The 15,996-nt window shown below is 42.7% G+C and overlaps 8 protein-coding genes across 8 annotated transcripts; 6 read left to right on the forward strand and 2 right to left on the reverse strand.

The window, feature by feature from the left end:
• Positions 1-80: 80 nt before the first annotated feature.
• V2V93DRAFT_373255 (uncharacterized protein) lies at positions 81-1,577 on the forward strand. Its single transcript, XM_066910929.1, has 2 exons — positions 81-167; positions 234-1,577. Exon 2 carries the CDS (start codon positions 333-335, stop codon positions 1,377-1,379), a length of 1,047 nt encoding a protein of 348 aa, XP_066764483.1. The 5' UTR covers positions 81-167; positions 234-332; the 3' UTR covers positions 1,380-1,577.
• Positions 1,578-1,666: 89 nt separating this feature from the next.
• Positions 1,667-3,438, forward strand: V2V93DRAFT_337817 (uncharacterized protein). Its single transcript, XM_066907753.1, has 2 exons — positions 1,667-2,486; positions 2,545-3,438. The coding sequence occupies exons 1-2, from the start codon at positions 1,756-1,758 to the stop codon at positions 3,191-3,193; spliced, it is 1,380 nt and encodes a 459-aa protein (XP_066764484.1). The 5' UTR covers positions 1,667-1,755; the 3' UTR covers positions 3,194-3,438.
• Positions 3,439-3,688: 250 nt separating this feature from the next.
• On the forward strand, positions 3,689-5,826 carry V2V93DRAFT_373257 (uncharacterized protein). Its single transcript, XM_066910930.1, has 2 exons — positions 3,689-3,919; positions 3,975-5,826. The coding sequence occupies exons 1-2, from the start codon at positions 3,788-3,790 to the stop codon at positions 5,499-5,501; spliced, it is 1,659 nt and encodes a 552-aa protein (XP_066764485.1). The 5' UTR covers positions 3,689-3,787; the 3' UTR covers positions 5,502-5,826.
• Positions 5,827-7,781, forward strand: V2V93DRAFT_348838 (transcriptional regulator of RNA polII, SAGA, subunit-domain-containing protein). Its single transcript, XM_066907934.1, has 3 exons — positions 5,827-6,721; positions 6,783-6,885; positions 6,948-7,781. Exons 1-3 carry the CDS (start codon positions 6,143-6,145, stop codon positions 7,523-7,525), a joined length of 1,260 nt encoding a protein of 419 aa, XP_066764486.1. The 5' UTR covers positions 5,827-6,142; the 3' UTR covers positions 7,526-7,781.
• Positions 7,782-7,797: 16 nt separating this feature from the next.
• V2V93DRAFT_326843 (uncharacterized protein) lies at positions 7,798-8,766 on the reverse strand (the record flags this gene model as incomplete). Its single annotated transcript, XM_066907539.1, has 2 exons — positions 7,798-8,338; positions 8,396-8,766. The coding sequence occupies 2 exons, from the start codon at positions 8,764-8,766 to the stop codon at positions 7,798-7,800; spliced, it is 912 nt and encodes a 303-aa protein (XP_066764487.1).
• Positions 8,767-9,102: 336 nt separating this feature from the next.
• Positions 9,103-10,973, forward strand: V2V93DRAFT_373261 (uncharacterized protein). The gene is made up of 2 exons (XM_066910931.1): positions 9,103-9,189; positions 9,251-10,973. Exons 1-2 carry the CDS (start codon positions 9,166-9,168, stop codon positions 10,898-10,900), a joined length of 1,674 nt encoding a protein of 557 aa, XP_066764488.1. The 5' UTR covers positions 9,103-9,165; the 3' UTR covers positions 10,901-10,973.
• Positions 10,932-13,147, forward strand: V2V93DRAFT_337828 (major facilitator superfamily domain-containing protein). The gene is made up of 2 exons (XM_066907754.1): positions 10,932-12,063; positions 12,127-13,147. The coding sequence occupies exons 1-2, from the start codon at positions 11,424-11,426 to the stop codon at positions 13,083-13,085; spliced, it is 1,599 nt and encodes a 532-aa protein (XP_066764489.1). The 5' UTR covers positions 10,932-11,423; the 3' UTR covers positions 13,086-13,147.
• V2V93DRAFT_373264 (uncharacterized protein) lies at positions 13,029-15,904 on the reverse strand. Its single transcript, XM_066910932.1, has 6 exons — positions 15,446-15,904; positions 15,216-15,378; positions 15,028-15,158; positions 14,771-14,974; positions 13,357-14,718; positions 13,029-13,304 (listed from the first exon to the last, which is right to left on the reverse strand). The coding sequence occupies exons 1-6, from the start codon at positions 15,766-15,768 to the stop codon at positions 13,214-13,216; spliced, it is 2,274 nt and encodes a 757-aa protein (XP_066764490.1). The 5' UTR covers positions 15,769-15,904; the 3' UTR covers positions 13,029-13,213.
• Between the last annotated feature and the right edge of the window lie 92 nt (positions 15,905-15,996).

The following is a 15,996-nucleotide window of genomic DNA, read 5'->3' on the forward strand; positions in this document are numbered from 1 at the left end:
ATATAGTACTTTCAATAAAGCACTAATGTGGGCTAGGGCTATTGTAAAAAGAAAACAGCTTTGCGTAGTCAAGCACTCACTACAGGCCAAAATTTTGTTGATCTTTGTATCCATTGTAATTGAGCAAAGTCAAAATATCGGGCTTCGTGATCGAGCCCATTAAATTGGTATCGCAATCTCTATATATAATAACTTGCAAAGTGATGCATCTTACTGACAAATGCTGCTTTCAGCTTTGCGTCTCTGAATCAGCCTGGTTTATCTACCCTTCTACACAAAATTCTTATATTCAACTCTACATTTCGCTTCTAATCATATAGTGTTTTCGAAATATGGCTCCCACGGCAATTCCAGTACCTGGATCACCATACTCATCCGATGCCGAAGATACTACTGATCAGCGCGTTGTCCCCGGCGATCAGATTGCCGCAGATGAAGATCTACTTGACCAGTTACCGGACGATGCCGATGCTATTGAGCTTGTCCAATTGCGAATCAGTTCTATTATTGCGTTAAAACTAGATCGGTTCACTAATCTTCAGAATTTATGTCTACGCGAGAATTTGATTGAGTCCATCGAGGGTTTAGACAAAGTGGGGCCTAGTCTGGTTGAGCTTGATCTTTACGACAATGCCATTACTCGAATTAACAACCTTGGGCCAGAGGATGAGAATGAAGACGGAAGATGGTTGAATTTAGAAAACCTTGATCTCAGCTTTAATCAGATTAGAAAGATCAAGCATGTCTCGCATCTGAAAAACCTCAAAAACCTTTATTTCGTGCAGAATAAAATCACAAAGATAGAGAATCTGCAAGGGTTAGACAATTTGGTAAATTTGGAACTCGGAGGAAATAGATTGCGTGAATTAGAAAATTTGGATAGCGTACCCTCACTAACTCAGCTTTGGGTGGGAAAGAACAAGATTACAAAACTGGCCAATCTATCTCCACTAAAGCACTTGAAGATCCTGTCAATCCAGGCTAATCGGATAACAAAGATTGAAGGTCTAGAAGATTTAGAAACGCTTGAAGAGCTTTATATTTCTCATAATGGTTTAACAAGAATCGAAGGCTTGGAGCGAAATTTAAATCTCCACATTTTGGACGTCACAAGCAATGCTATTGAGCATATCGAAAATCTTTCTCATCTCGAGAATTTGGAGGAGTTATGGGCATCGAGCAACAAATTATCGTCATTTGACGAGATTGAAGCTGAGTTGAAGGGTATCGAGTCATTGGAGACAGTATATTTCGAGGGAAATCCGATTCAGATCCAAAACAGGTCTACATACAGAAACAAGGTTAGGCTGGCTTTAGGACCTGGCTTGAAGCAAATTGATGCTTCGTTTATTACAGATTCGCAGGCTAATATTCGATAAGCTGCGTTATGATTATGTCAATTGAGAATAGTACAATTGTAATACACTAGTTTAAATTTTGAGATAGCCCTGTTTGAGTCTGGCAGTTTGCTGTCTGGCAGTTTGCTGCCGAGTCAATACACTTGTGACGAGTAACTATTACGCATTATATCCCCTAGAATCTCCTAATGCGTGTTATTGTGTGGTCTTGCTTTCTAGAGTTAAAAATGATCATATTCAAATTTATGAAAAATAATGCGGAAGCTTCGCTCGTGCGGCTCTGCTCTTACGCCCCTCATCGAGCCCCACAATCATTGTTCAAACCAATTTGCATTCCTTATATATAACACTTCGCAAACCTTTATATTTCTGATTTTCATGTTTGAGTAAGTGCATAATGTGGACTCGCCGTTTGAGCCGTTGCGCTATTTCGTACCAGTTTGCGTCGAGGGCCAAACTGCGTCCGCTAAATACTCATGATATCCGTTATAGCAGCAAGAGTACGTCGTCACCCTCAGAGGTGGCTCGAGTAGGGTCACAGAAAATCACGGAAGAAGAAATAATTCCAAGCAAAACCCTTTTTGACAACGTGTTTTTACGAGATGCCTGTTCGTGTTCTTCTTGCGTTGATCCATCTACAAAGCAAAAAACATTTTCTACTGCTCAACTGCCTACTGACACCTATATCAAATCCCGAAAATCAATACCTGGAAAGGTAAGTGACCCAGAGGATCGTATAGAGATAGTATGGGGGGCGAAAGATGAAGCAGACCATGTCAGTGAGTACAAAGTCAAGCAGTTGGAGATGTACGGGTCTCCTTTGCTGCGATATAACAATCGGTGGAAGTTTGCCCGCGAACAAATTCATTGGAATCAGAAATTCTTGGAAAAACATTTAGTGACTAGAGAGTATGAAGACTATATGAAGAACGAGGAGGCATTTAATGATGTGCTTTTGGGTTTGTATAGCACCGGTTTGGCAATGGTGAGAGGAGCACCGGCTGCGGAGAAAGACACCGACGGTCAGATTTTGGTGGAGAAAATCGCAAAAAAGATAGGATATATCAAAGAAACATTCTACGGGACTTCATGGGATGTCAGGGCTATCGCGAACGCCAGAAATATTGCGTATGTTGTATAAAACGAACATTTTTAGATTTCTGCAACTAACTAATCTTCTTGATAGCTACACATCTTCGAACTTACCTCTTCACATGGATCTACTTTATTACGAATCACCGCCCGGGGTTCAACTACTACACTGTATCACAAATACTGCTGAAGGTGGTGAGTCTGTTTACGCAGATTCATTTCGAGCCGCTTACCTTGTACGAGAACGAGATCCGGTGGCATTCGCTGCTCTTGCGACATTTCCTCTGACATTTCACTACCAAAATGATGGATATAATTACATGCATAGTCGTCCTTTAATTGAGCTTGATCCATATTACAGACAGCCTCATCCATTGTTGCCAGACGTCAAGATTAAGTGCGTTAACTACTCGCCTCCATTTCAGGCCCCTTTTGAGCATATGATATCTCGCTCGTCACTGGAGGAAACAGACTTGACACAGCACGGTGCCTTCAGAGAGTTTTTACGCGCGTATAGGATATTTGAAGATCTAATTAACGACAAGACAGAGCAGTACGAAGAGAGGTTCACTCCTGGAACTGTTGCGCTGTTTATGAATAGAAGAGTTCTTCATAGTCGTCGGGAGTTCAAGCTTCCTGATGCCTCGGAAGAGCATACTCGGGAATTTGGAAGATGGCTTAAGGGAACTTATTTGGATATCGATAGTTTTTACTCGAAACTCCGAGTAATATCTGGGCAGTGAGTACTGAGGGAGTCTATGTATTGGAATTGGTATAACTGCGGAATAATGTCGATAATGAATCTTGTCAGAGTTGTCAACTGGGAGAACTGGCATGCAAATTTCGTACCTATTTCTTTGATTTGCTCTATAAAGAATATTGATATAAAATACAGTGAGTGAATACACGAGAAATTTCCCCACGCAAGCTTTCCTTTCAATGGAGACCCTAAACCGCAGCAAATTTCAAGGGACAGTTATTAGTCAATCTATATATTTAATGAAATAAATTGAATGGATTTACTGTCGAAACTAAAATCCCAGTATTGTAGATTCCAATTCATTTATTGAAACAGAGGATGACTAAACTGGATAGAAAATTCGTTTGCTCCTGCTTAAATGCGTCTCTAAAGTAAACAATCATTGCTAAAATCACTTTACTCTGCTGCCAAAATCTGTGCGTGATTAAGATACCCTATTAAAAAACTCGTGACTCACTCAAATTTCAAACTTTCTACTCACTTGGAAATTTATACATCTCTATTTCTACAGCTCCAACTTCTTACAAAATTTGTTGGATTGTACACAATTGAGTTGTGTGATCCTTGCTGTACAAATATGACTGTAAAAATAGTCCACGTCCTCGATCTCGAGAGTGGAAACTTGCGGTCGCTGTATAACGCCGTTACGAAACTTGGATATGAGGTGAAATGGATTAAGACTCCTGAAGAAGGTCTAGATGAAGCCGAGGTTCGAGCAATGTTTAGTGATTATCCAGTCAAGTGGATGCTAATTCTAGTATCAGATTTTACTTTTCCCTGGAGTTGGAAATTTTGGACATGTTGTGAGCAACCTTCGCGACCGTGGATTTGTGGAGCCTTTAAAAGCATACATTGCCTCTGGACGCCGAATAATGGGAATATGTGTCGGCCTTCAAGCACTATTCAGAGGTTCTACTGAGTCTCCCGGTGTTGAAGGTCTTGGAATTATTCCTGCTGATCTTGAGAAATTTGATGATACTAGCAAGTCTGTTCCTCACATTGGCTGGAATAGCGCCGCGGTCGTTGGCGAGAAGCAAGGATTATATGGTTTAAGGCCTAGTAGTAAGTACTATTACGTTCATTCATACCGTGCAGGTGTCGATTCGGTCATCAAATCGGGATGGACTGTTGCTACAGGAAACTACAACGGCGAGGAATTTGTCGGGGCCGTGTGCAAAGATAACGTTTTCGCGACACAATTCCACCCAGAGAAGAGCGGAGTTGCTGGACTGCGAGTTTTGCGTGCGTTTCTAGATGGTGATGTTATTTCAGAAGCTGCAATTTTCGCGTCTGCGAACGCGAAATTCACTCCTGGTTTAACTAAACGTGTTATTGCTTGTCTCGACGTGCGAACAAATGACGACGGTGATCTGGTTGTTACTAAGGGTGATCAATATGATGTTCGGGAGAAGAGTGCAACGGCAGAGACCGGTGGCAAGGTTCGGAATCTCGGAAAGCCAGTTGAAATGGCGGAACGATATTATTTGGATGGAGCGGATGAGGTCACATTCTTAAACATTACATCATTTAGGAATTGCCCATTAGTCGATACTCCTATGCTTGAGATTCTTCGGAAAACCAGTGAGACTGTGTTTGTGCCGTTAACCATTGGCGGTGGTATCCGCGATATTGTCGATCCTGACGGAACCAAGATCAGCGCTTTGGAAGTGGCCTCCACGTATTTTCGATCTGGAGCTGATAAGGTTTCGATTGGAAGTGATGCTGTACTCGCCGCGGAGGAGTTTTATGCCTCTGGCGAAAAATTGACTGGCCAGACTGCAATAGAGACCATTTCGAGGGCTTACGGTGCGCAAGCTGTTGTCATTTCGGTTGATCCGAAACGAGTTTACGTATCATCTCCGTCAGCTACAACTCATCACACCGTCAAAACCGCGACACCCGGTCCAAATAGAGAGGAATACGCCTGGTATCAGTGTACCATCAAAGGAGGTCGCGAGACTCGCGATATGGATGTTGTTCAGTTGGTTACTGCCATGGAGAAGATGGGAGCCGGCGAAATCTTACTCAATTGCATTGACAAAGACGGATCAAACTCCGGTTTTGATTTGGAGCTAATTCATGATGTCAAACATTCGATATCTATTCCAGTAATTGCTTCTTCGGGCGCAGGAAACCCTGGCCATTTCTTGGAGGTTTTCGAGAAGACTACGACTGATGCCGCTTTGGGTGCAGGAATGTTTCATCGTGGCGAGTATAAAGTCTCTGATGTTAAAGATTTTTTGAATGATCATGGATTGTTGATTAGAAATGAGTCCGAGCTGATTTTGTAATAGGCTAGAATGCTTTTATGAAGCTTGTAATTTAAGGGTGTAGTATAGAAATGCATTAACTATACTTAATTGTATACATATATCTATCTTCCGCTTTAGAAAATCTGATCAGAAATCACTTGCAGAATTTTTTCTTGGAAATAGTACAATTTTATATCTTATTCGCCAAATGCAGGCTGATTGTGTGAATAGAAGAGCTCAGTAGTTGAATGTCGGCATATATTAGTATGCAACGAGCTCGCGGTAACTATATCGGATAACAACGATTTACGGCATAAACGTGAAATTGTATTATGTACAAGTCCTTGATGCTTGTGAGGCTCAACCTTCATCCTGGTTCGTTTCTGATAATACTATTTTCCGTGTATCAAGTGATTATAAGCAAATATGCACTATTGAATCTAATTCGGATAGATACGCTTTTGTGCTCAGATCAAAGTGAACTGGTGCAAGTCAATCTTTTTACTTAGAATCTCAATACTGTTCGTGAAAGGATAATCGAACATCATTCCTTCGTTCTCTCCCAATATCCCACAACTACATATCTTTGCAATTTATTCATATTATCCTTTACAATCTTCACGCTCTTTGCGAATCATAGCAATTATTCAATAGTTTCCGATACCATTAGAATTTGCGAAATGCTGGCACAGCCAGTCTCGCGGACTCCGTCAATATCAAATATGGCACCAACAATGAGCGCGCAATCTTCAGCTCGCGCATCGCCACAGCCAAACTCGAAAAGAAGCAACGGAATTCAGCATTATGCGTCGATAAGTAACAGTGGAGCATCGGCGACGCCAACGAGTGGTCCCGCAAATACCACACCGTCGAAACCCCAGCGACCGGCACGCCGCATTGAAGTAGAGGCACTAATGAATGATTTTCGACGCGTTTTGGGCGACAAATGGGCGCGATATCGGGAAGTTATCACTAATTTTTTGACCGGGAAGTTGACAAGGACTGAATTAGAGGAGGACTTATCGCAAATTCTGGAGAAAAGTATGGTGCGAATGCATAATCAGTTTTTGCTTGCGAATCTTGCAAACTCACTTCGTGATCCACCACCTTCTACTAACGGGCTTCCGGCTTGGAATACTCGGAGAAAAGACGCGCCATTGAGGTCTCGTTTGTCTGGTGATCCGGTGTTGGCCAGGCTTAAATCGGAAATTATGGGATTTACACCTAGAGAGCGGAGGAGAATAAAAGCCATCACTAGAGTAGGTTGTCGAATTAGCAGCTGCAAAATTATTCCGATATTAACAGCAGTATAACCTTTAGGAATCTGGAAAGAAAGGTCCCATTCCTTCTACAATCATACTTACGCGGCAAGCGAGAATGCCTACTGTTCCTGTCATAAATGATAAGGACAAATCAAAGACAAGTAAGTTTACTAGCATTCGTAAGTAAAATAACAATTTTTTTTTAACTCGGGATACAATACAGGTATATCGCAAGATATCATTCAGAACTACCATTTGCCGTTGTCCTCAGAGACCTTTGAGTTGCCAGATGCAGATATATTACGCACTCGACTTCTTGGTATCGCTTACGAACACGGACTTCTGGACGGAATATCGGATGAAGTGCCCGACATTATTTTGGCAGGATTGGAGTACCATTTGCGTGATTTCCTGCAGCAAATCTTTGACCGGGTTCGTCCAACGAAGCATAAGAAAATGTCTGACGTGCCCTTTGTTTCACTGATACCACCCCAGCAAAGTGCTCAACTAGCCGGTCCTCAACAGCTAGCTATCGCTTCTGGAGCCAATGAACCCAATGGTGTTGTATCACAAGTCAAAGATGATAAAGAGGCAGAACCCGTTACGAATGGAGTAACAGGCAAGAAAAGGAAACGCCAACGATTTGAGGACGAGAATATCATCACCGCCGAAGATATGGCCCTTGTTCTAGAATTAGTGCCGCATAGTGTTGTAGAACCCAGCGGGCCCATGTACAGACTCTTTGATGTTATGCTACAGGATGAGATAGACGACGAACGGCCGGAGCCGATTACCGAGTAGGCAAAATATTGGTCATTAGTATCAATAAAATCACTTGTATTGCTCTTTTTGTGGCGGTGTCCCCCAAAGCAGGAATTCGCAGGCGAGGTTTTTTTTTTGGGATTGGATCGGTGTCTTTATGGAAGTGTGTCGTGTACATTAGATTTTATTTTTTAAGTTGGTTATCCTACATTTGTAATCATACAGTACTTTAAATCATCTATCTACCTGTATTTAGTATGTCTTATGTTACATAGCATATCGGCTTTCCTGTTCTATAGTCTTTAACTATATCACTTTGTCATGGGAGGAATAGACAGCGGATAACCACGATTCTTCATCCGGAAAATGAACATCAGCACACTGAACAGACACCATATAATTGTCACCCAGGTTCCGACTGATATTAACTGTTTTGTGCTGTCATTAATTCTCGGTGCCTTAATAGCCAACGAAATAGCTCCGAATGCCAAAAAAGCGTAGAGGACGGCAACAATTTGTGTCTCGAATCCGTATTGCTGCTGAAATCCTGGTGCGATGTAGCTGACTCCGCCTTCTCTGTTTCCGGCAACATACGGGGTGTGACGAATGTTGTTGAACATGTGTCCAGAAGTGAACATGAGAATGGCAACAAGAGAGAGACCTGCCCAAATTGTGCGAGATTCAATGAGAGGTTTGACAAATGGGTACACGTAGCGAAAGCTACCAGCTATAATAATCAAGCCGCTAGCTAGCATGCCAATCAGGCTGTAATCTTTGGGTTTGTGAATCGTAATTTTGATGCCGGGAAGATGCGATTCAATATACCGAGAAATAGAACCAGGCATATCAGGACTATGAAATGAGAAAGTTAGCCATTATAGTGCATCGTGTAGATGATTGAAAACTTACACTCCTTGAATCTCAAAGACATAAGGGTTAGCAGGACCGGCATTTTCTCCTTCGGTAGGACCATACACCCATAGGTTTGGTGCTGTCTTCAAACCCAAACTCTGAAATGTACGCTGACCATCTTTGAAATCTAAAACAGTAAAATAAAGGCCATCTCCGCTCTTAGGATGCTCCTTGTTCCAAGATTGTGCAACAAGATGATAATCTGGAGCAAATTGTCGGCAAAGCTGGCATCCCATTGAAGGCGCCTCTGCCGTCAGTAAAACCACAACAGCATAATCTCTCGGAGCAGAAATCACATCGTTGAAATTTCGGTCGTTGAGTCGGATCAACCCTGGCTTAATCGAGCTCGACTTTAGCAATTGATTCATAAACGTGGAGTCTTTGGCTGCTACCGCCGCATAAGCGCATCCGACAAATACAAGCAGCAGACTCAAAAAGGGCTGGAAAATCCTCATTTTGAGCTGTTTCTAAAATGGTTCCTCCGCAATTGATTGTCGCAAGTTACGAGGTGTTAAACAATCAGTGCAATATGAACACGTACCTGCGCGTATCCATCCAAAGCTAAATCCTATCACGTGATTAAAGTATAGCTCTCTGGGTTAAGGGTTATTTTTCTTGGTTGACCTGACGACGCCGAAGTTACCCGGACCTATTTTGAGCAAAACAAAAACAAATAGAGCATGCGTGGAGTTATACTGCTGTATTAATACTCGGCATAATCCATAACACCAGAGCCACTTTTGAGTATACGGCATACGAAGCTTACGATGGATTTGGCTGAACTAAGTAATGTATGTGAGCTCCATATTGCAATGCACTTACGTTTCCGATTTGATACTGACAGCTACGAAGGACTGCCTGAGACGCTATATAGAGCATGCCGACTCTGTGAATACCACCTTACTGCGTGATTCAGAAAGTAAGCTCAGGAATAGAGAGATACAAGCCTTATGTCTCCAGCAAGGCAAAGTCTCTGCGGAGGATGCGAATGTGATGTTGAAGCTCCAGATCAGAAATATCAAGAAAGAGCTCCAGTCAACGACATCAAAGATGCAGCAGACTATTTCGCAAATTTCACAGGATCTCCAAGAATCCAAAACTGAGGCCCGGAATCTGACATTGCGTAATACTGAGACATTTGTGAGATTAGAGCAGACGGAGAAGAAATTATTGGCGGCTACTCAACGAGCGCAAGACTTATCTAACAAACTTCTTGAAGATTCAAATGAAATAGAGATGGGAATGGAAAAAGCTCAAGAAACTCAGAATGTTTTGCTTGAGCAGAAATATAAATATAAGGAACTGCTTGAAGAGAAGCTGAGAATTGAGAGCGAGTTCAACAAGTATAAGTATGAAATGAAGAATACGAACGAGACAGCAAATGCCAAAGAAAAATCAAAATCCACTAAAGACAAGGCTGCTTTAGGGGAAAAGCTGCATCAGGTGATGGCCACTGCTAAGTCAACAGAAGATAATTTGAACGAGCGGAATTCGGAGTTGAGGTCTCGGATTAGAGAACTGGAATCTAAATGTAGGAACCTTGAAATGCAGCAGCAAATGACTAAGAAAGACTCTGCTCGTAATGTCGGCGCTGATGTGGCAGATAATAGCGAGCTTGGGAAAATTGAGAAGAAGCATAAGGAAGAAATGGACGTGTTCAAAGTTCAACTGGCCGTTCAAAAATCGGTTGCAGAGAAAGCAGAAAAGGAAACGGAAAAATTAAGGACCCAACTTTCCGCCACTCAAAAGAAATTGGACGCTCTACAGAATAAAATCAAAACAAACTCGACTACAGCGGCAAAGAGAGGTAGCAAGGCAGTGACAGTTGAAGCTCGCCCGGCCACTGCATTGTTATTTACACCAGAACCTGAACGTGTTGCTCAACAAAAGCGTGGAAATCAAGCCAACGCACGCGGGAAGGCTGTCGAAAAGTCTACATTCTCAATGACACCTTTTTTGGCGAGACAGGCTTCTACTGCTCCTCTCAGTCCTCTTGATGTTAACTCCGCAAGTCCCAATCTGACTAAGGGCCGACAGGAAGCGGACAAAAAGGTTAAACGACGAGTTATAGGCGCCAAAATTCTCAAGCCAACGAATGAGGGCCAAGAGAAATCTTCTGAGGTTGCAGTAAGTGCTAGTGACAAGCTGCCCGATACTGGAATAGTTGTTGAATCAACTAAGGCTAGTGATTCGACTGTGGCAGATAAGCAGACTGAACGAGCGACAACCGCCAGTCTGGCAGCTCTGGTAGCTGAAGAGCTGAGTAACCCAAGCATTGCAGCACAGAAGAAAAAGAAGCGGAAATTAGGAAGCACTAGGCCAACTACGCTTTTTGACGAGTCTCAGGAGGAAGCCGAGACAGCTACTCAGAAACGAACCAAGGTGATTAGCGGTGGCATGTCGAAAGTTACTGCTCTTACGTCACAACGGCTGACAGCTGGGAAGACAATAAGCCCGCTCAAGAAGAGAAATGAGAACCTGAGAGATATGTTCAAGCTATGAAGAATGCGATTGTGTGTATTTGAAGGAGTTTGGCAAAATTTCTAGCTGCGTTTAATATATAATTTATGATGAATAGAGTGTAGACCACGAGGATAGCAACTGCTTGATTAATCCCTTGTAGGGTTGCGTAGCGGACTATACTGCAAATGCTAAGGCCTAAATCCGATATGATTAGCCCTAGGGTTTTAAGGCAGACCAAGACCTCTAATTCAAACGTTCAAGTCCGCTCCGAAGCATAACAGCAGCAAAACGATAGCGCCGAGACTAACTGCCTTAGAAAGCGGATCTGGATGGTGTCGTAGTTGAGGTTGACGAGCTGGGCGAGTGCGGTGTATTTGCGATTTCGCGGACTTAAGAAACGGCAGCGGCTCAAGTGACGAAGGTGGAGGGTTCAGGCGAGCAAGTCCGTCCCATTCTTATATCCCATAGTGTCAACCATGTACTCCCCGCCACCCACTTGCTCTGGTTTGCTTGCGATCTTAGCAGCATTAATTTATAGTACCAGAGATATTGCAGGCGTATCATGACATCCAGCCAGACATATCACGTTGACCGTGACTTGGAGGCCAATCCAGGCTCCTCGCATGAGCAAGCAGAAGACGATAAGAGTACTGAAATAACCTCGCCTACTCAAGAATATGAAGGGAAACAAGAGAAGCATAATGAGCAGCCAAAAGGAGGAGGCCCACCTCCTGTTTTAATGGATCTTGAAAAGGGCCATGTTGGCTGGGAAAGTCTTGACGATCCGCAAAATCCGAAGAATTGGACTACCCGGCGCAAGTGGAACGTGATGACGCTGATAATTATATCCTGCTTTATGCTGCCTATGACTTCCACTATTCTTGCTCCCGGTATAGCTGATGTTATTCAACAATTTCACGAAACCGACTCCGTTCGGCAGACCCTTTTCATCTCGATCTACATCTTTGGCTTCGGATGGGGTCCAATGATGCTTCACGCGCCTCTCAGCGAGTTGTATGGCCGCAAAGTCGTCTTAGTAGGTTCAAATTTTCTCTTCAGCTTGTTTAATCTTGGATGCTCCTTGAGTCAGAATAGCAATGCTTTATTGGCATGTCGATTTCTGGGAGGATTCTTTGGATCGGCTGGTATGGTTGTTGGTGGAGGATCTATTTCTGATATGTTTCAGAAGGAAAAGATTGGCCGTACGTATCAAATTTTCCTTGATGGCAAAGCGAATATAATACTAAAATTGGTATAATTATTAGGAGTCTCATCATTATTTGCCCTCGGTCCTCTGATGGGGCCAAATCTTGGTCCGATTATCGGCGGATTTATGTCTGAAAAGGTTGGATGGCGGTGGTCTTTCCGGCTACTGTTAATATTGGGAATCGTTGTAACTGTTTTATTTGTTTTATTTGCCGAGGAAACAAATGCAGCTGTTCTTTTGCATAAGAAGGCAAAGAGATTACGGAAAGAAATGGATCGACCAGACTTAATTTCGAAATTAGACGTCGACAATAAGCGTACTCCCAGGCAAGTTTTCTGGATTGGAATTTCTAGACCATTATTGTTACTCGCTACTTGTCCTAGCGTTACATTTCTTGGGCTGTATACAGCGATTGCCTTTTCATTTCTATACATCTTTCTGACTTCCATTCCTACGGTGTATAGCGAGATCTACGGTTTCAGTCCCGGAATCACCGGTCTTTGCTATCTGGGTATGGGAGTTGGGCAGCTACTCGGAATTTTAACAGTAGGAAACACAAACGACAGGTTAGCAGACTATCTTACCAAAAAGAACAATGGTAAACGCGAACCTGAGTTTCGTCTGCGTCCACTTTTGCTTTCTTGTATCTTAATCCCTGCATCTATGTTTTGGTACGGCTGGGCCGTTGAGTATCACATATTCTGGTTCGCCGTCGTCGCTTCAATGATTCCTCTTGGTTTTGGTATGGTAGCTAGCATGATTCCTGTACAGACATATTTCATTGAATCATACGGACCATTTGGACTAGCAGCAAGTGCTACAGCGGCTGGCAACTGCTTCAGAATGACTGCTGGTGCATTTTTCCCGCTTGTAGCTCCTGTTCTATTTGATAATTTAGGACATGGTTGGGGATGTTCATTGCTGGGTTTTTTGGCTTTGTTTTTGTGCACCGTTATGGCGATTGGATTCATTTATTGCGGAAAAACTTTGAGAGAACGGTTCCCGCCTCGAGTGTAAAATATAGTGTATGGACAGCTGTAAAATATTCTGACCGTAATTTCAATTTCTATAATACATCATCAAAACCTTATCACTATACATGTCCACTCATAAATAACTTCTTTGACATAAATTCAACCAGTCGACTAAGCAGGTTCAATTTTATTCTCCTGGTCAATTGATTCTAACATCTCGCTGCAATAATCACGCACAGGAGGCCTCAGCTTTCCCAAGTACCTATGAAAGACGTCGTTAAATTAGACCTCACAAAAATAAAAAAGCAACATACTGCAGAGCAAAACGTCCTAATTTCTGACGATCAGGATCGCTTAGCAGAATCCGTAACTTGTAAAGCATATTGTTTGTAAGTTCAGGCAGATCAGAGAGAAATCTTAAAAACACTTTATCTTTAACATCCAGAAAAGGAATGACGCTGTCAATGATTTTTGATGTCCATGTCATGTATGCTGATCCTTCTGTGACCGATTGATGCCCTTCTGTATTTGGCTCGCTCTCCAAAGCTTTCCGCGCCTTCATTTTTTCATTATACCATTCTTCACTCAACCACATGATTGCAACCTCTACTCGCTCGCGAAAATTGGCAGTAACATAGGCAAATAGTTTCTCTCTTATAAATTGTGCCATTGTCTCGCTAACCTGTTGAATTTGGCTTTCAGTCATGTTGCTCGTCTGTAGAGCGGTTATACCTCTTGTGCTCAATCGTGCCAATAGTACTACCCAGACATCTCCTCGAAGCCCAACACTATTCAGTTCTTGTATATCTTTTGCACCTTTTGCCAATCCATCAATTTCAAATATCGATCTCTCAATGTCCTCGCCTGCGACAAACAGACGTTCAATGCATTCTTGAAATGTCGCCAGTCGCTCTTCATCAGTCATTGGTTCTCGAGTCGCAAGGGCCAAGGCGTCCGCCTCGGGTGAGTAGTCGCGAAATTCATTCAGATATTCGTCATCTTGCTGTGTGTTGGCTGACTTGTTGGCCAACACTGGTTGAAATTGATCAATCAGCGCTTCGGGGTTATAATCGTCATCATCTTCGTCTTCTTGTGCCTCGTATTTCATAGACGTATGCGTGGTTGGTGTAGGCTGAGATGGCGGATTAGGCGAGAATGGTGGAGACCTGACAACATCTGGTGGCTCATAATCGTCTGGCTCATAATTGTCATCGTCATCGTCAGCATACGGAGAATCGATCACCGGTAGCGTGGCAGGCTTCGGGGGCACAAATAGTTTCTCAAGGGTACCGTCATCCTCAATCTTAATGATATCGGGCGCTGGATAAAGTTTACTGTATCGAGTTTGGACTGCTCGCGAGGCTAACTCAATAGTTTGCGGACTATTTTTCGCCATTCCAGTAAGTGCAATCTCAGTCACGACATCAAGCGGAAGTGATTTCACATCAAAATTTCGCAGAGGTATCTTTGTATCGACTAGAGCGTACAAACTAGCGTAAGAGATAACACCGTTTTCTGTAGAAGAGGTGGGCGAGTCTGTTCGTTGCCGTTTGGAAGAGCTAGATTCGTGTGAAAGTTTACGAGATATCTCCTCTGAAGATATATCCCTGACTTGAGTTAATTGATCAAGATACGAATGTATTGCAGGACCGTATTGACCGGCAATGGAGGGCACCCTAATATAATTAATGAGATAATTTCGCACACAGAAAACTTCAATTTACTCACTTTGAAGCATTTCCTAATAGAATTCTCAAATTTTTCTCTATACATCTCAGTTCGAGCTTCAGTCTGGTGGGGTTCGTGGTGGAGAATTTGGCGGCCAATGGATCAAATGATAAAATAAGAGCCAGAATTTTGTTCACTGTAGTAGACCGGGTCTTGAGAATAATTCCCAGAGCATATAAGGTAGCACTAAAAATTGACTCGTTTCTAATGTCTCTGTTAGAATAGCTGTTCGCGAAAAACTAAGTAGATGGACTAACATATCATCAGAGTAGAAAACGTCTAGAAGGCGGTCTAAATAGGCGTGAGCTTCGGCTTCTAGCTTGCTTATCGATAGCCGAGGATGATTAAGCGGTACTGAAGTAAGAGAGACGTCTACAGCATCAATCATCTGCAAGAGCAATAGTTAGAAAAAAAAGCCAAACCAAACAAGTTGGATCAAACGTACACGAGGATCCTTCGTCCCCGGGGTTTGTGCAGCCACAAGGCGTTGGACAAATTTGATGCAAGCTAATTGCAGACCTATTTGTCCTGTATCCCATAACTCAATTACTCGACTTTTGATCGTCAGCATTTTCTGCCATATCTCATTGGCAGTTTTATTGGCGCACCTGTAATTTGTGCCATTGTCAGCCAAGTTTGTAGATCATATGGACGACCGTAAACAATTCAACATACACGTAGTTAAAAATTAATGGATAGACTAAGGCTGCACATGGGATCGATTGCTTCTGGACTTGAAGATTGTCATCTGTAACCAGTAGTTGAATTGTGTCCAGACAAGAGATTGCCAGCTGCTCTTTCTCCGTCTGACTTACTGCATCAGAAGAAAACCCATCAGCTAGAAAGGCAGAACTCCATAATCGCAAAGAAGTCTCGGGCTTTTGCGCTATAGGAAGTATTCCTTTAATGATTTGGGGATAAAATGAGGCATCCTGGGATACTAGTTTCTTGGCTTCATTGAGCTGGTCGATCTGTTGCTCGACAGTTAGCTCAGCCATTGTATATCAGAATACCTAAAGACCCAGTGTCTGTCAGAGCTGTAGCTAACACCAACAGCCAGTACAAGTGGTCTTTATACGTAATACAATGTAAACACAACAATGTATGCATGTTCATCATGAAAACTGACACTGCTTCAAAATCCAACTGTTCCAATACCCTAACCTTCGTGAGGCTGAATCACTCAAAAGAATTCGAACGATCACGGAGCCCAGCTCTAGGATTTT

This window comes from Kockiozyma suomiensis, assembly GCF_038497685.1.
Source record: "Kockiozyma suomiensis strain NRRL Y-17356 unplaced genomic scaffold V2V93scaffold_11, whole genome shotgun sequence".
Classification (NCBI taxonomy): Eukaryota; Fungi; Ascomycota; class Lipomycetes; order Lipomycetales; family Lipomycetaceae; genus Kockiozyma; species Kockiozyma suomiensis.